The sequence below is a fragment of the Phocoena sinus genome, chromosome 12, assembly GCF_008692025.1.
Source record: "Phocoena sinus isolate mPhoSin1 chromosome 12, mPhoSin1.pri, whole genome shotgun sequence".
Classification (NCBI taxonomy): domain Eukaryota; kingdom Metazoa; phylum Chordata; class Mammalia; order Artiodactyla; family Phocoenidae; genus Phocoena; species Phocoena sinus.
The window spans coordinates 8,650,203-8,668,981 of record NC_045774.1 but is presented as its reverse complement, the minus strand read 5'-3'; the positions used below and the strand labels follow the sequence as shown (position 1 = coordinate 8,668,981).

General features: G+C 54.3%; 1 protein-coding gene across 2 annotated transcripts in view; it reads right to left on the bottom strand.

Annotated features, from left to right (window-relative positions):
- The window catches only part of EZR (ezrin), a 49,398-nt gene that overhangs the window by 1,513 nt on the left and 29,106 nt on the right, over positions 1-18,779 (bottom strand). For both annotated transcript variants that reach the window (XM_032650619.1, XM_032650620.1), the window contains 9 exons: positions 17,922-18,017; positions 16,805-17,079; positions 16,164-16,247; positions 15,049-15,195; positions 8,287-8,383; positions 2,759-2,922; positions 2,261-2,391; positions 1,444-1,604; positions 1,063-1,155 (listed from right to left, as the gene is read on the bottom strand). In XM_032650619.1, coding sequence (XP_032506510.1) covers positions 1,063-1,155; positions 1,444-1,604; positions 2,261-2,391; positions 2,759-2,922; positions 8,287-8,383; positions 15,049-15,195; positions 16,164-16,247; positions 16,805-17,079; positions 17,922-18,017 — 1,248 coding nt within the window. The remainder of the gene's footprint in view (positions 1-1,062; positions 1,156-1,443; positions 1,605-2,260; positions 2,392-2,758; positions 2,923-8,286; positions 8,384-15,048; positions 15,196-16,163; positions 16,248-16,804; positions 17,080-17,921; positions 18,018-18,779) is intronic.

The following is an 18,779-nucleotide window of genomic DNA, read 5'->3' as shown; positions in this document are numbered from 1 at the left end:
GAGCAGGGGGCCCTGGTCTGTGCAGCCTCTTCCAGGTCTGCGGACCCGGATCCCCGGAGCAGATTATCAGCTGTGCCCACGGCACCAAGAGAAACTGCCACACCAGGTCTTGACATTTTTCTAAGTACTAAAACTTCTTTATGTCTGTAGTCCTTGTATATGTTCACTGCATATACTTTTGAAACAACTGTTAAAGAAGCAAACCCTCCAGCCACTGAGGAGCACTCCAGCACGCTGGTGTTCCGTTTGTTCTTCCCCTGCACGGCGCTGCTGTCAAGCCCCTCCCGGCCTGCCAGCCCCCAGCTCAAGCCCTTCTTACCTGCCACCCGGTAGTCCTTCCAGCAACTCCTGGGGGTCCGCGCACTCAACCCCGCCCACCTCGTCACCATCCTGACCCCGAGAGGCGCTTAGCTTGTACCGGTTTTGTAACCAGTTCCTCATTTAATACTTTATAAGGAGCACTTTCTCCGAAAACCTAAGGACTGAAGCGTTCTGCACACAGCTATAGTAGGGGGAGGGGGCGGGGGTGAAGACCCAGGAGGTGGAGGTGCCGGCCATCCCCCAGAAGGGACCACCGCGGAGGAGGAAGCGTTGGAAAGAGCTGGGGCGGGGAGAGGAGCCCCACGGCCTGGCCGTGGTCTACACTCTGAACCCGACCCACAGCACGATCCCGGTACGCAAGGGGGCTCCCAGATGGAGACAGGCGCCCCTGACGCCGAAACCAACGCGGTTCTCACTGTGACAGCGAAAACTGACTGAACCCCTGGGGGTCCTTATGAGTCGGGTATTGCTCGTCCCGATCTGCAAGGAAACCGAGCCTCAGAGGCGAGGCCGCCGGCCCGGCAGAGCCTGGAGACCCCCAGGATCCAGGTCTTCCCACGCGTGGACCGGCGCTGGGAGCGGCAGGAGGGCTCCGCGCAGGGACCACGGCCGCGGCTGGGGGCACCCGCGTAATGCCACACAAAGCTAGTTCCTGATGGGGGCTGCCAGAGCACGGTGAGCGAGTGGCTCTCGTCCCCCTGCTGCGCCCCCCGCCCCCTCCGCGTCCTCGCCAGCGCTCACCCGGAGCTGCCACTCCTCCACCTCGTCCTCCTTGCGCCGCCGCGCCTCCTCCAGGAGGGCGATCTTGGCGGTGTACTCGGCGAGTTCCGTGGCCTGGGAAAGGAGCCGGAGCCAAGGTGATTTCCGGGACGCTTTCGGCAGGCGCCACTCGCGAGCGGAGGGTCACGTATTTTGGTACATGGCGCCACATCCCCGTCCAGCGGGTTTCCAGCCGCCGCCCGAGGGCCAACCACCGCAGGGCCCCCTCCCCACGGGCCACCCTACACCCTCAGGCAGGTCACCTTACAGCCCCAATACCAATTATTATAAGGCGGGTGTCACTTTTTCAATCCCCAGAGGCGGCCTCTCTGTAACTGAGCGCCGTGAGGCCGCGCCCCCTACCAGCTGCTCCTGGCTCTTGATCTGATCCGCCGCCTGCCTCTCCAGCTCGTCCTTGGCGTGCAGCGCGGCCAGGCGCTCGGCCTCCAGGCGCTCGGACTCCTCCTGCGCCCGCTTCCTCTCCTCCTCCAGCTTCAGGGCTCGCTGGATCTGGTCCGAGAGCTCTAGACACAGCGCAGAACCAGAGCTGCTCAAGGCTCCTGCCAGGGACCCTGCAGTCTTGCCCCAAATTCCCACCCAGAGGGGACCGGATGGGACATGAGCGTGAACACACCAACGCTGCAAAGCAGTGGACCGAGGTGCACGGTGCCGGGACCTCTTCTCCCGGGACACTGAAGGGAACGCTCACGGTGGGAAAACTGCCCTCCCCCGGCCAGGCCCTGGCCGCACCCTCGTTGCGCTGCTCTCCCCAGAAACTCAGCATCTGCACTGCTCGCCTGGGTTTCAGCTTATAGCGGGGGAGATGCAGCACAGCTCCGGTGACCGCAGGCCAAGCGTTCTATCTCACGGAACCTTAACATCCTCGTCAGAAACGGGGGATAATTCAGCCCTCCCCTCACAGGCCTGGGGGCAATTCAAAGGATTACTGTGCATAGAGCTTTCAGCACAGAACCCACACAGGTGTTAATAAAATACAGACTTATTTCCTAATCCAAACAACCGTTTTATCACGTCTCTCCTGCAAGGCTCTACTTCGGGTATGTGCTTATTAACTGGGATGTGTACCCTTGGGACGGGGTTCCCTCCCGGTTGGTGTGTGCCGTGCCGACCGACCGTCGGCCCTGCCGTCCCAGCCCACCGGGGCGGAGGCCCCGCCCACCTTTCTCCGCTTTCCTGGTCTTCTCTGCGTAGTCCTGGAGCCTGAGCATCAGCTCTTCCTTCTCACGCATCATCTGCTCCTTCTCTCTCTCCACGGTTTCTCTCCTTTTCTTCTCGGTTTCCAGCTGCTGCCTGTTTCCGGGAGGGGAATCGGCGGCGGCACAGGAGGCTCAGACTCCGCACAGCGGCCTGGTCATCCCAGCCCAGGCACGTGAGGGGCAGCTGCGTCTCGGTTACCGGCTGTCCCCAGCGCCTAGTCCAGGCCCCGGGCCCGTCCGTCCAGCAGAGGACCCCAGGTGCCCTGACTGCTCTCCACCTCGGGCTCGGGCTCGGGCTCTGCCCTGCCCACAGCGAGGCAGCTCTGAGGGCTGAGCCGCGGCCCTGCAGACTGTGATCCGCCGGCCCTTCTGTGGGGAGCAGCGCAGACACGGCTGCCCGTCCCCGTGCCCGGGAGAACACGCCCCGACCGGCCCTCCTGCCACCGCCCGCCCCTGCTCACCGCTCCAGCTGCTTCTGCTGCTTCTCCTCCCGGGCCTGGGCCTTCATCTGCTGCACCTCGATGGTGTCGGGCTTCCTGCGGCGCATGTACAGCTCGTGGTTCCCCATGCACAGCTGCAGGATCCGCTTGTTAATTCGCAGGCGGGGGGCATAGAACACGAAGTCCTGCAGAAGAGAACAGGGCAGACTGCGACAAGGGGAACGCCTTCCTTTGGCTTTCTTCTTCCAAACCCGACTTCACCCACTTCTGGATACCTCTTCGAAAAGGACAAACGTAGCAGAGAGTAGGGGCCAGAAAGGGGGTTCAAGGTAAAGCCACTGACCCCGAATGACAGAGAGATGTTCCTGGTACCGCGGGGCGCACGTCCTGCAGGACAAGCAGAGGGGGTGTGCGTGCTGAACCCCACGGCTGGACCACAAAGCTGCTCCGGGCCCAGCTCCCCCTGGCCTTCCGGCTAACATCCTCGTCTGGCCTCTCCAGCCCCACAGCCCTGTCCGTCCCCGATTCCTGCCCGCACAGCACAGCCTCTCCTACTTCACTGAGCTTCCGTCCCCTCCGTCTCAACCTTTCGCCTCCCACGCTGCTACCAGCGCACCGCTAGGGTCACCGGCGGAACTCTGATGCCAGCCCGTCAGCTCCAGGACCAGGCGCAAACGCCCTGGCCTGGCGCAAGTGAAGGCCTTCCGGCCCTGACCCACCCCTTGTTCACCTAAACTGCACTCTTTCACACCGCGAGCACGTCCACACACAGTCCCTCCTACTTGGCATGTCATGTCCAATCCCACACACCCGAGGCCAGAGCACTTCCACGAGATCTCTCCTCCTCCATGGCTGTCACTTCTGTGCCCCCTGCACGATGGACAGGTCAGCCACGGCGCTGCTGGAGCCTTACCCCGCTGGCTTGTTCCGCTCTCTCTCCCCCCACTAGATGGTCAGCTCCCTGGAGAGCTGGGCCACGTTCATTCATCTCTACGTTCCCAGGACCAGACCAGCGTGCCCAGGGAACAGGTATCTGCTGGTGACTGACAGTTCACGCAGCACCGTCGCCTCTGACCCCACGACACTGGGCAAGTTGCTCCGTCACTGAGCCTCGGCACCTTCAGCTGTACAATAACGGTCTTGTGAGGATTAAACCAGAAAATGTTCACAAGGACTTAGAAAGCGTCTGGCACAATGAAAGCTGCCTCAGACTTCGGGCTGCCTTACAAAACCGCTACTGGAAAGCCGCCTTTTTTTTTTGCGGTACGCGGGCCTGTCACTGCTGTGGCCTCTCCCGCTGCGGGGCACAGGCTTCGGACGCGCAGGCTCAGCGGCCACGGCTCACGGGACCAGCCGCTCCGCGGCATGTGGGATCCTCCCGGACCGGGGCACAAACCCGTGTGCCCTGCATCGGCAGGCGGACTCTCAACCACTGTGCCACCTGGGAAGCCCTGGAAAGCCTTCTTAAAAACAAGAACAAAATCACAGCATCCAAGAGCTTCATGACTTGTGACCACACGAGTCCGGGACACGGATGACACAGGGCCTTGTTTCCTAGCTCCTGATTACCCCTGCAATTAACAGAGGCGACAGAGGAGCAGTATAGTTTAGAAACTCTTGCTAAGAGCTATTGGAGGGCTTCCCTGGTGGCGCAGTGGTTGAGAGTCCGCCTGCCGATGCAGGGGACGCGGGTTCGTGCCCCGGTCCGGGAAGATCCCACATGCCGCGGAGGGGCTGGGCCCGTGAGCCGTGGCCGCTGAGCCTGCGCGTCCGGAGCCTGTGCTCCGCAACGGGAGAGGCCACAGCGGTGAGAGGCCCGCGTACAGCCAAAAAAAAAAATATATTGGAAAAGGCGCATCTGCTTCCTCTTCCTGCTTTCCTTTCTCTTTTGAGGCACAGGGCCCTCAGCATCCAGATGCCGACCACTACAACAGGGAGAGGGTGGCTGAGGCCAAGAAGCGGTGCCACGTGTCCCAGAGCGACTTCCAAAACCTACAGGAACACGCCGGGCGAGCTGAGCAACAGGCCCAGGAAGGGCCTGCTTAGTGCCTCAGTCTGGTACACCTGTCCAAAAATGCTAGGGAGAGAGTAATGTCAAGCCTGAGAGCCCACGGACCTCCTGGGCGGAGGGGGGCTCCCCTTGGGGTTTCACACACTTGTTATTAAGTCATCGGGTTTCCCAAGGAGGTGTCTGCGGAGCTGGGAGAAGCGGGTATTTTTATTACCCACCTGTCTCCTATTACACAAAGAGAAAATAATCCCTTGTTACGGCTGCACAGCCATGCTACCCAAATGGGTCTTGACTGTGGTTCCTAAGTATTTGTAAAGAAACTCTAATTAGCACGAACTCCTCTTCAGAAAAACGTCACTTAAAAAATATCAAGGGTCAGAACTGCAGGTGACATTCCCCACAGCATCCGGCTGCCCGAAGACAGGGCCTGTGCACACCAGAGACAGTGAGAGCACCCATGGCTTCGCGGGAGGTGGAGGATCCCTCGCATGCCGCCTTTGAAGGAGGCCAGTTCCTGACTTCAAGTTAAAAACAGAAACTAGAAACTTTTATTTAGAGATTTCTAAATCCACGTCTCCAGCCCAGGCCTCCTGATGAGACCTGGGGCAGGAGGCCATCTTAGCTGGCAGAGAACGACGTCCTAAAAACTGAAACCAGGCATGAGGAAAGTGAACCCAAGTCCCCAAGGACACGGAGGAGGAAGGAGGGAAGCCCTGGCGAGCTGTCGGGTGAACACGGGAGCCTCGGGGCTGCCCTCTGCGCAGGCTGGGCAGGGCCCGCTGCTGTCACGTGCAGGTCTCCATCCTTCCGCCTCTCCAGTGGGGCAGGAACAAAAGGCCCATTCTCAAGGGGAGCCAGCTGTCTCGGCCCCGTGAGCCACCCAGGCAGGCACTGAACAGCACGAGAGTCAAAATCACGGCCCCGAACCGCGGCACCCGTGTGGCCGGGGTCGGAAGCTGCCTGGCTGAGGAGCGGGGCCTGCGCTCAGCCGGGGGCTTTGTCCAGGGGACCGCCCTCCACGCAAGCTCAGGAAGCCCTCCCCGGGAGTGGTGACGCGACCTTTCGGGTCTCCTTTTCTGTCTTCTACGTAAAGGCGTGAACTTGGGCATGTGGTGTTCTACCGCCCCGCCCGCGGCTGCGCAGAAGAGCCCTGGGAGGTGTGGGGGCCCCAAGGGACCCGTCCCCCCAGCCAGCCCCCACCAATAAGGCACCCAAGCAGAGGACGCCTCCTCCGTGAGGCCCCCCAGACCCACCCACCTGAAGCCATCGCCCACCCCACCTCTCATCTGCGTCCCCCGATCTGTCACTCGGTACAGCTGCACTGTTAAATTCTCTGCCAGAAAGCACGTTACTTGTTTTGTTTGTCTTCACCCATCTCTTCACTGGCGTGTGCACCTCACGGGGCGGGACCTGTCCTGTTCCGTGCACACCATCCTAGTATCGCGCCTGACACGCGGCATGTGACCAGCAAATGTTTCTCTCTCCCTTTTTCGCCTTTCAAGTGATGGCTTCACATAAAACCAGATTATAGCAAAAGTATACTCGGCTAATTCAACCAGATGTATCGCAATTGCCTTTGCCTGGGAGCTTGTGATTGTACAATATTCTCCAGCTTTTCGGAAGCTAAACTTAAACCAAATTTGAAAAAAACCATACAACTTAACTGTTAAACAGTCTACCCAGAATTCCTGCTTCTGTCACTTCTCAAAAAATGTTCTGAACCATCAGTAACGTCTCGTGAACAGACAGTAGCCTACACAGCATCGCAGGCTCTTCTCGCTGACTGCCCCATCTCACTGCCACGTAACACTGGCAACAAACACCACGACCCTCGGTTCACGGTGCTGCATGCTAATGTGACCTGTTACCATGGAGCCCGAGAGCCTGTATTAAACGCTTGTTAATTTAAAAGAGCTGTGCAACTGCCCATGGAGCAGGAGTCAGGAGTTTGCGAACAGCAGGAACACGGAAAGTGTCTTTCAGTGAAGACAATACTTCTACACACAGCGTCCAGACCTCTGGTTTTCCCTTACTCGGGACTAACCCCTCGTGGGAGGAGCAGCTGGACAGCAATGCCACACGCTGTCCCCTGAGCGTTAACCGTCACCATGCGGTGCCCAAGCCCTGGAGGGCTCCCAGACGTGCCTCTCTGAGCCGAACACTGTAACTAAGGAACCAAATTACATGAGACACCAAGTTCCTTCCGAACTGTAATTCTGGTAAAATTCACGACAGGCTCCAAGAAGCGTAAGAGAATTTCTTCAAGTGGCAGTTTTTTTAAGAACAGATTTCCAATTAGAAAACAAATTCCTGGGCTTCCCCGGTGGCGCAGTGGTTAAGAATTCGCCTGCCGATGCAGGGGACACGGGTTCGAGCCCTGGTCCGGGAAGATCCCACATGCTGCGGAGCAACTAAGCCCGTGCGCCACAACTACTGAGCCTGCGCTCTATACAGCCCGCGAGCCACAACTACTGAAGCCCACGCGCCTAGAGCCCGTGCTCCTGAACAAGGGAAGCCACCGCAGTGAGAAGCCTGTGCACCGCAAAGAAGAGTAGCCCCCGCACACCACAACTAGAGGAAGCCTGTGTGCAGCAATGAAGACCCAACGCAGCCAAAATTAAAAAAAAAAATTCCTCCATGTCTTTTCAAAAAAAACCAAAAAACAAACTCCTCACCCATTCCACCACTCTACATTATGTATCGTCTTAATCTTTTGAGCAAACTCAGCTGAAAGTTTACATAATTTCCACAATGTACCGGTCTTTACAGCTATTAGTTAACAATCGGTATTCAAATTCTAGGATATGGCGTTCCTTTTCCAGCTAAGTCCTCCCAGGATGACCGCCCAACAGGCTCTTCTTTGTGAGGGGCCGTTTCCCACATCAGCACCGATGTGAAGGTGCCAGTGTGAAGACCACCTGCGGGGGCACAGGGCAGTCAGAGGAAAACAAGGCGCAGTCTGTACCAGGAGGAGGGGGGGACGCGGGGGCCAGCAAGTCTGACGTATCCTAACGTGGGTAAGTTGCAAGGACAGCTCACCAAGTCAAAGCCCGGCCCCGAGGCTTGACCATCACAGTGCGTGCTCCAGGGGGTACCAGGGCAATGCTGCCGTGAGCACCCCACCCCAGGCCCACTGCCTGGAGGCAGGCTGGTTTTCCACACGAATATGAACATTTCACAAGCCCAGAAATGCAACGCTTTGTGAAACGCTTATCATGTAGCAAAGGTCGATGACTCAGAACTGCCCTTTTCTTCATAAGGAATGGAGACCATTTGGAAACTTAGATGACAAGCGTCAGCTGGCTTCTGACGGACCGCTGGGTTCCACCATAACCTCCTACTGCAATGCCCAGTGGCAGGGCCCAAGCGGACCTTAACCCTCCATGTAACCTACTGGGACTTCTTCCCCCCGCCCACACACACACAGGTAATTCTGAGTATCACCGGCTCCTTGTCACACAGAGAAATCTGACCTTTATCTTGGAAACGTATTTGGCTGCAAGATGAAAAAGCAGTAACCTGTAACTTATGAACTTACAGGAGCCTTCTTGTCGATGGGCTTAATGACAAACTTTTTGTCATTGAAAGAGATGTTCCTGATTTCACTCCATGGGAAGCCAATCTTCGGGGTCAACCTAAGGTTAAAAAAAAAGGTGGGAGAGTTAGATGTGTACTTGGATTGGCTAAGAAAGGTTTGTAAATCTATTCTTAATTTCTTTTAGTTTAATTTTAAAAAGTACAAAGCTAGCCCAAGAATCATATTATGTAGTGTACATCATAACTGAATAGTTGCTACCTGTGCTAGGTTAGCTGACAGGTGGGTGTCAGTGAGGGTCAAGCTCTAGGAAGCCTTGATATGCTCCCACTGGCATTCGTCTTTCTCAGTTACTACGTCCAGTCAGCCCGGCTTGTAATCTTGAGGTCAACTTTGATTCCTAACCAGGCACATCCTTTCATCCTTTGTTTGAAGTATCTCTCATGACCATCTTTTGCAATTCATTTCCCACACCACCACCCTAATCCCACCTCTCACATGCCAGCAGCCTAGCCAACCAAGTTCCTTCTGTTGCCTACAGAACCCTACTTCCAGTCTGCCTGTCTGATTAATGTCCCTTTTGGTCAATCCATTCCCCTCCTGAAAAATGTCAACACTGCCGCCCCAATACCCCACCCCCGGTTTCTACAGGATGAAATCCACAGTCCTTAACTTCGCATCCAACAGCCTTCTAACCTAGACCCAGCTGCCTGGTTCAGCCCACCCTTTCAACACAGGGTTCACTGCCACCCCTCGCATGGAAGGGCCTCCCTCCTCCCTCCCCCACCACTCCCAGATGTGCACCATCAGGCCAGCTCACTCTCCCTTTCAGCCGCCTTTCCGCTCTCAACCAGCCTTTCCACTCTCAACCAACGTGCAGTCCCTTATGCTACACAAACGATTCTTGTGTTACTTAAATTACTGCATTATTATTTAGCTCTTTGAAAACCAGGCAGGTGAGCAGTCTGATGGCAAAGACCACACCTTATGTTTCCTATACATGCTATACCCAGGGCAGCTATTCACCAGTGGAAAAGGAAAGGGCTGGGTATGGTTCAAGTCCAAGGTTTCCTTACCGTATTGCTGTCTGTTTCTCCCTTCAGAAAACTGTTAGCATTTGCTTAATATGTTAGGTGCTCTAATGTTGGGTGCACGGATATTCACGATTGTTGTATCTTCTTGATGAGCTGAGGGCTTGGTATACGGATTCTGCCCCTCTAGTTCTCATCTCGGTGATGCATGCTCTCCTGGCTGGTCAGACACCTTCCCATGTCACCCTCCAAGTTCCAAGGGAGCTCTCAGACCACACACCCACTACTGTCCTGCTTAATCACTACTGGCCGAAACTCCGGATTTTTAATTAGCATTTCTGGGAAAGCTTATGGTATGACTTCAAGACCACATTGCTCTACTTACCTCATAATTTCCACCCTCTTCTTCATCTCCTCCACCCTATTCTTTCAACACATTTACCATGGATGCCATTCCAGAAGGAATGACAGATCCTCAAGCAACCTTTCAGAGATGCTGCCATGAAAAACGGTCCTTGCCATGAGCCATAGAAACTTCCCATTTAGAAAAGAGCAGGAGTGGGGAGGACTCTACTGCCTACCGACATGTTTAAATAAAAACTGATGGGCAATGTAGGTCCTGTTATGACAACACAAGCCAGGTCAAGGCAGTGGGCGTGGCCTCTGAAGGCCGGGAGTGGGCACCTAAGCCCGACGGGCTTCTGGGACCCAACAGTCAGGGCACTGGCCAGGTTGTGGTTCTAAGTGTCCAATCTTTTCGATATACATCCTTTTTTTAGTTTTGTCCTATAGGATCACCAATGCCCGTTGAAATACATCTGGTTAACATGCTTCACAGCACTCAAAAAAGCATGCAGGGAGTTTGTTCAGTTATTTTATCTCCCACTGTATGTGGGAGATATATATATACACACACACACACACACATATATATTGTTTGAAGAAGTAATTTTGTATATAGGTGTCTGAGCACTGGAAAGGAACTCAGGATGTCACCTGGTCCTGCCGTGGACGTAACCTCTATCCTTACGTGGAAAGGCCGTAAAAGAGAGACATCGGGTAGGCGCTTGTTGCTTCAGAACACTTTCCTCCAAAACACAAGGCCAACGTGCTGGGAAGAGCAGAAGAGCCAGGAACCTGCAGCTGCCCAGCTCTCAGCCATGCAGTCAGCACTGTGGGCCGGGCTTCCAACGCAACGATCTGTTCTCTGTCTCCTAGTTTTATACGAGTCTCTCAAAATAGTTTCTAACCCAGAAAACTTGGACCTTCAGGCTAGACAGACATCTTTCTCTCAAGGGTTGGGCATCCTGTCACCACGGCTTCCAGCTTCTTCTTTCTGCTGTACCTGCAAAGTTTGTCTTTTTTTAAGACTCTGAAACGTCGTATAACAATTTATAGCCCCATAAGCAGGACTGCAGTATCAAAAGATGAGGACTAAACATGAAAATTATGACTCACCCCTAAGTTAAAGAACCTCCTTTTATTCTTGACCACAGTTGGAAGATTAAAGTCTTACAAGGATTTCTTTCTCTTTTTTTTTTTCTGAGTTCACTTAGAGGACACAAACAGAGAAGGACCCACAGAGAAGATTTCTAAAGGATTTGTAAGTCACAAATTTTAAAAGTGTAATTCTCGAAAGATTGGGGACCAGAGCTCTTTGGAGAAACAGCTGATTCCAGGGCTGGAGCATCTGGAGGTACCAGTATGTAAGAAGTGCCTTGAAAATAATGGGGTCGGAGGGCCCAGGAGCCAACTCAAAGGGGCTCCTCAAAGCAAATCTCAAACGATGTTAGCTACAAAATAACAGTATAGATTATGGCCCATAGAAGAAAACACATATTAACATAAGTAACTAAACAATAAATGGAGAAATTGGTTCCTTATAGTAGAATTCCATTAATATGTGTAAATAGAATGATTTATTTAAAAAAAATCACCATTTCTCAAATATTACAATAACTGTTTCAGGCAAGTCTCATCAATGGATGCAGAATTCATAGATGAAAGTTTAAGAAACAGGACATTCACACAGTTTCAAAGACTCTCTCCTAAATACACTTGTCAATTACGAAGGGGAGGTGAGTAACTTTGCAGAGAAGCCTGGCCAATGCCACCTTGACCCGAGATCAGTCAACACCACGCTGCCTGCGAGGGTGCGACAGCACTTCTGTCAGATTCACGCCCAAAGCACAACCTCAGATCTTATCATGGGAAGGTATGAGACTGATCCAAGGTGAGGGATTTTCTAAAGAGTCAATGGTCAGCGCTCTTCACAAGTGTCAAGGCTGTGCTAGACAGACAGACAGACTTTGGGACTGTCGCAGATGGGAGGAGACTGGGGAGTGTGACAACTAAATGTAGGTGGGATTCCAGGCAGATCCTGGGGCAGGAAAGGGACACTGGTGGACAACTGATGACCGTCAACAGCATCACGTATCAAGGTGACGGTCCCGACTCTGCTACCTGGACTGTGTTTACGTTAAGGTGTTGACATCTGGGGAAGCTGCTGAAGGGCACATGGGAATTCTTTGTACCTACTATTTTTGGAAGCTTTTTAAAGTCTGAAATGATTTCAAAACGAAGAGTTAAAACATTTACATTCAAAATGCGCGGCAGAGCGACAGGAGTCTGGATTTCACAGGCGTGTGTCTGTCTAACATCAGCAAAGAACACTCAGAATTGTGCATTTTGTTCTAATTAAATCTTACATCAAAAGAAAATCAAAACATACTGAGCTCTAGCGAACAGTATGCATTTTGGGGGAAGTATACCGATGCCTGCAACGTGGGGGCAGCCAGCGGGGCGGACGGCCGTGAAATGAGGACGGGGAGGGGCGTGACAAGGCCCGTGGCGACATGCTGATGGGAGGCTGCTCGTGGCCGCGGGCACGTGGGCTTCACTGTGAAATGCTTTTCATTTTGCAGTGTTTTGAAAGTTTTCACTGAAGAGTTTAGAAAGGTCTGGGGTGGGGGGATGGGCTGCAGATCACAGCGTGCCACGGAGGGGGAAGAACAGAGATAGAGCTGCCAGGCGCCCCCCCCCCCCCCCCCCCGCAGCGATAACGGAGATAAACAACAGCGGCTGAAGCTCTTCCCACACTTCCACATGGAAGAAAAGGCGCTGGGAGGGGGGGGGGGGGGGCGGGGCCTGGGCCTCCGCTCCCGCTCCCACCCCCTGCGTCAGAAAACTCTCCCCACAGCCACCCTTCCTGCCACCCACCCAGCCACACTTAGAAGCCACCATGGCTTCTCCTCAGGCCCTCCCTGCACGTGTCCAGCCTCTCTTCTCGGCCAGTCTGAGCTGGGCTTCTAAACTTCCCCCAGAGGTGGTCTAACCGGAGTCCTCCCAGCTGCAAACTTCTGTAAGAAACTAAGTTATTCAAAAATTCTGTCTGTTCCGCGTTCAAGTTAGGGAACCAAAGACAGAAAGGAGAGGATGGTCTGACAGCTGTGATCCAACATATTTGTTAACGCACACACAGATCCAGAGAATTGCTTTCTGCTCTCCTTTGTGATACAGGTAAGCCACTGACGGTAAGGCACAAAGACGTAACCTCCCCCTGCGCCCGCCAAAGAAATCTGCCTGTGAGCATAATTTTAGAAACTGGAAAAAAATAACGTACTTAAATGGTTGAAACATCATTTCTAATGCCAATAAAATAGAAATGTAAATCAGAATACATGATTTACAACCCCGGGTAAGGAATGTAAGGGAAAAGACACTTGGCCTTCATTTCGCCCCCTCCTGGTCTACAGCCCTTTCCCAGCATCCTCCCTGCTGGAGCCCTGGGCCCGTGGCACATTCAGAAACTCCTACAGACGGAAGGATTAGGGGAGTGAGCCCTGGGAGGGACGAAGCCGGGGGAGAAGTGTGCTTGCAAAGCACTGAAGAATTTGGGGCAGGATCAGCTCCTCTAGTTTTTGTTGTGGCCTGGGGATGCCGGGTAGGGTTATAACACAGCTAATCTCAACTTTTTCTGTCCCACGCTGACAGCAGCGTGCGGGGAAGCTGCCTAATTCCTCCCTCTCGATGTTCTCTCCTCTTCAGATCTAAGGGTTTACAGAAAGGAAGACAAATGCTTCGTGTCCTACATGCTCCCAACTTGACTGTTATACATACAATGAAAAAGGGACCCCAAGAGACTTTTTTCTTTGGGGAGAAGACCCTTTTGAGAGGTTGCCCGTTTCGCAGCTAAGCTGGGGGATGGGAGGAGAGCGGAGGCAGGACTGGAAGAGCCAAGCTGCTCAGAGTTTCACTCGGAGGAAACGGGATTTTCGTGGGTGAGGGAAGTCACAAGCCGATAGCAGGTCCCTGCCTCTGGCTCTGTCTGGCAGCTTGAAAAACCTGTTCGGAAGCCCTGGCCTTGGCTACGTCACAAGATCTGCTCATTCAGGAAGGCGGTTTCCCATGTATATTCCCACGAGGCCGCGGTGCTCCCTGCTGACCAGCTCCCGCCCTCCAGCTCAGGGGCCTCCACAAGAACTAGGGCTGGCTTCCCGAGTCCCTGACTTATGCAGACTGTTTCTGCCTGTCCACGGCACTGGATCTAGCACACCGGGGAAGGAGCAAACCAAGAGTCCCCAGTAACTCACTTCGGGGTCCTCAGGCGAGTCCCTGCGACCCTCTGCTAAGCACGCCACGTCCTAAGTGTAACTGGATTCGTCCGACTGGCACCGCGCCTCCCGGCAGAGACGCTCTCCTCCACCCACTCTGGGCACGCGGTGGAGGGGCTGGAATGCCAGGCACCGGTCCCCATCCCAGGGGAAATGGGTCTGGGCTGTGGGTCCTGGCCAGAGCGCCTGTGGCCGGGATTATGGTGGACTCTGTACAGGTTATCGTGTGTCAGAAGTGGCGCTGCTGCCCTCAAGAACGTCAGGGTAGGGGTGGGAACCTGGGGCAGCCGAGAGCAGGTGAGACAGGTGAGCTGCCACTCCAAGCCCAAGGAACAGGGAACCGCCGTGGAAAACTTGTCCTCACCGAATCAGAATGGGGGGTGTGTGTGTGTCTCTGTGTGTGTGTGTGTGTGTGTGTGTGTGTGTGTGTGTGTGTCTAGCCCCTTGGCAGGAAAAAGGCATCTGCGCAGAACTGGTAACCACAGGAATGGGCAAAGGAAGCCGGGGGGAGGCCAGCCTGCCTGCACTGAACTACAGCAGGGCCCACTCCACAAACTAACACACTGAGGCAATCGGGTACCTCCTTCAGGTTCAGAGGATTTAGCTAGACTGTCCACACAGAAAGGCTACTGTGTCAGAATCTCAAGGTCCCTGATAGCACCATAAATATTCTGGGTCGGATCAGCACACACCTCAAGCCGCCCAGCACTGCTGGCTGGTGCCTATGGGCGTGCTGGTACAGGGGCGGGAGACGTGCTGGTACCTACAGGCAGCCGGGGCGGCCTCACAGGAAGGGGCGGGAGATGGCTTCCTGCAGCTCTTGTTCTTTCACAAGCCCCAAAGTCCCTGAGGTCACGGACCTGTGTGGTCCCCCTGCTGGGCCCCTCGGCACGTGCTACACGTGCTGATAACGAACAGGCTAAGAGAGAAATAACGCACACCTCTGAACCGACCCCCGACACGGCAACGTCACAGCCGCAAAGCTCTTAAGCGTCAGACACTGGGCCAGTAAGTTGCTAGGTAAATACTCTGAAAAGAGCCCATATGCACATTTGCCATTTTCTCCATGGTTTCCAGGCCTGATACCCCACCAACTAAAGAAAATATAAAGTTCAACTCACTTATCATCTTTCTCATAAATATTTAGTCCAAGGGCATCAACTCCAAGCCAAAGGTCTGTTCCTTTCTTATTTTTTATCTCAAAATAGTTGATCCCATACATTTCCAGGTCCTGGGCAATCTTCAGATACTCCAACATAGCACTGTCTCTGGGTGGGGAGAACAAACATTGGCATCGTCGTTAGCGTGCGCCCCGCGCTCGACAGTTACACCGCCACCAGGATCTGAAACGTAGTGCATCACGGAGGACGGGCTGACAGCCAGGTGCCTCCGTCGCTGTCCCTCTGCCGGCCTGTGCCCCAAGTGGGCGCCCAGCCATCCTGGACACTGACCACGGGCGTACGTCACGTGTCAGGAAAGAACCAAACTGGCTTGTGCTGCCCACTCTGGACACAGAGGGCTTCCCTTGGAAATTCTATCACCGGGCACGACCTCTCTCTCTCTCTGTGGCCTACACGGTGCTTCAGGGAGCCCACCGTCTGCCTCACTTGGGGCCACTGCTTGGGCTTTGAGTTATTTCCCTCCACAGAAGATGCTCGGGTCAGGCAGGAAACTCTAAGAACACAAAGTCTCTGAGGCCCAAACTGCAAATGAATTTCTGAGGATGGGACACCATGCCGAGAGCTGCTGCCAGTGCCCGAGAGGAGGATTCTAGGACACGCATCCAGTCGCTTTGCTCTCACCAGCCGCGTGTCCCACTCCGACCCTCTCCACACCTCGCTGGTGCTTCTTTATTAGCAAGTGTTTCTCACTTGGGATCTTTTTTTTTTTACACTTACAACCTTTTGAAGGCAACCACCTTATGGACGATGAACGAATCAGCACCTCTGTGACAGGGAAAAGAAAATGCCTGGTGGGCTGCGAGCAATGCTCCGGCCCCCTTGACTAAAATGAATTGTTTCAGACACAAGTTTTCTTTCCTCTGAAACAAGGAGGGGAGAAGGCTGGAGGGACTGAAGGTGTAAACTAAACCACTTCTGCCCTGGTGGCGGTGGGGAGGAACAGCTGGCTTCGTTTGGGAAGAAACCTCACCGGTAGCCCCTTACCTTCCCTGCCTCTAGGCACGGCTCTGAGTGAGTCCCCTGCAAAGAAGACCGGCTCCCAGCCCAGCACTCACTTGAGCATCCCGCGGTGCTCGGCGTGCCACACCTGGATCCGGTCCTCCCACTGGTCCCTGGTGAGCTTGTGCTGGTCCATGACTCTGGATCGCAAAGGAAGAGGGCACAGAGCCGTCACCCCAGAGGGCTGGGAGCGGCGTGCGACCGGCCACTGAGCACCCTCACACAGACCCTGACTGTTCTTTCAAATAAAACCATCTACTTCCTAAGATGCGGCATTTCTATTTATGACAATTAACAGCCTGGACGATTCAGAACCTTGAATGAGACAAACCCAGTCTTGCTGGAAACACTTTTAAAAGGTGTTTTATTTTAAGTGGCCTCTCCTTCCAAAAGAGGTAATTTATGTGACCGCCAGTAAATAAAAAGATTGAACAGGGGCCGGTTTACCATGTACACCAGGGAGAGCTAAGACGGTTCTGCTCCGGCTCCTGTGAGGAGGGCCCCCTCCCCTGCTGAGTCCCTCTGTCGCAGAGGCCACTCCAGGGTCCACCGAGGGGTGGCAGGGCCTGCGGAAGGCCGGCCCGTGACTGCAGACAGAGTCCCCAGCCTGCAGAACACTCGCCCTCCACAAAGCCCTTCTGCCTCCCGACCCTCCTGACACGACGCTCGCACGCGGGCCCGGCCCCCGCCGGCTCACCTTTGGGGGATCAGCCGCTCGGAGCCAAGGTACCCGGACTTGTGCAGCTCCTTGCTGTAGTCCCCGAACTTGGCCTGCACAGCATAGGAGCCCAGGAGCACCGCCGTCTCGGGCGGGCAGTAAATCTCATCGCTGAGAATCCCCTCCTTCACTTGCAGGAAGAAAAGCTTCTGGGTGATGTCCTGGATGAGCTCCTCGGACACGTCTTCGGGGTAGAACTTGGCCCGGAACTTGAACTGCAGAGGGTTCTCCTTTCTGACCTCCTGGGCGGACACCTGGGCGGCAGAGGCCAAACCCTCACTGCAAGTTCGAAAGACAAAGACCTGCCTTCCCAACACAGGGTTTAACCACTGACTCAGAAGCGTCCTTCAGGCCAGTTTTCAGAAGATAATGTTTGTTCTGAAAGTCACCTTTTTAGCATGGAAGACAGAAGGCCAGTGAGAGTCCTGTTACACCCTCACACTAGCCCCAGCCCCAGCCTTGGTTTTCCGGGGGCGATGCTATCAACTCCAGGGGACTGCCTGAGTGATCCGCGAATCTGGCCTCTGTCCACATGGCCAGGCCAGCCCTGGACCATAAGCTCACTCTCAGTAATTCCTCACGCCCCCGCCCACCCCCTTCCATGCCTCCAATCACCCTCCTGATGGGTCCAGTGATATGGGAGGGAAAGCAGGAGTTGGAGAAAAGAGAGAAACTGTCTGGAGAAAACACATTTAGCTTACTGCTTTTCTTTGTAATTGTTAATGGAATTATCCAGTCTTTGGAGTTGAAACTCTGATCACAGGTTCAAACAGCAATAACAGATTCTTACAAAACACTGGATGATTCATGGTTTATAAGATTAACAATCTCATTGGAAAAAAAAAAAACCAACAAAAGCTAAGGTCAACTAAAAGCTGAGCAATTAAGCATCACACACTCCAATAAGGGAGCAGTAAGGAGAAATGCCAGGATCTCATTTCCAGCAACTACCTCCATTTACGGGAAACCTGCAACCTCTCTGTCTTTAAAAACTTTTACACAAATAGAAAGGAACACAAAACAAAAGACAGAGTTTCAATGTCAACAGAGTAGACCAAACCCAATTAACAGCCTGTAAATAGTTAACATGACTTACTTTTTTATCAAGTTTCAACCAGGTAGGAAATCCTTTATTATCTACATACTGGAGGCCAAAGTACCACACTTCCCGAAGGCCGATGGTCTTAACCACCTGTGTGAAAGAGACGGGGGGGGGGGGGGGGGGGGGGGGGGTGGGGGGGGGGGGGGGTGGGGGGGTGGGTGGGTGGGGACAGTCACGAGGAGCTCTCCGGATGGCAGTGGCCCTGGGCTGCCACCATTACATGGTGCAGCAGAGCTGCCAAGAGAGCGAGGCGCCAGCTTAGACACCACGGGAAGGCCTCCGCTACACTGTCTGTTACTAACAGACATGAACCATTTACTTTTCTTTTGGCCCCACTTTGCAGCTTGTGGAATCTTAGCTCCCTGACCAGGGACTGAACCCAGGCCCCTGCAGTGAAAGCACCAAGTCCTAACCACTGGACCGCCAGGGAAGTCCCTGAACCATTTACTTTTAATATAAATTTGAGCAGATTTAGGGTTAACTTTAAATCTTATAAAATGTCACCCCTACTCCTCTGTCCTCCATTATGCGTTTCTGAGTAAAGACAGCTAGGTGGGCCACAGGGAATGGGCCGTAACCCAGGTACACCCACCAGTAAAAGTGTGTGTGTGTCACAGGTGTGACTGTACCTGTCGGGGAGCCCACATGAAAAAGGGGCTGAAAGACACCAATGTGAAGCAGAGCCTCCCCTGGCTGCCCGTCTCTGCTCCTCGGCAGCTGGCCAGGCCTCCGCTCAGAGGGATCAGGGCAGCAGCGGTCCCGGAAAGGCATAGGAGGCAGCGGGCAACAAGCTTCCAGGGAAGAGGGGGAGTGCTCAGCTTCACGCATGCCAAGGAGCGACGAGCACTTTCA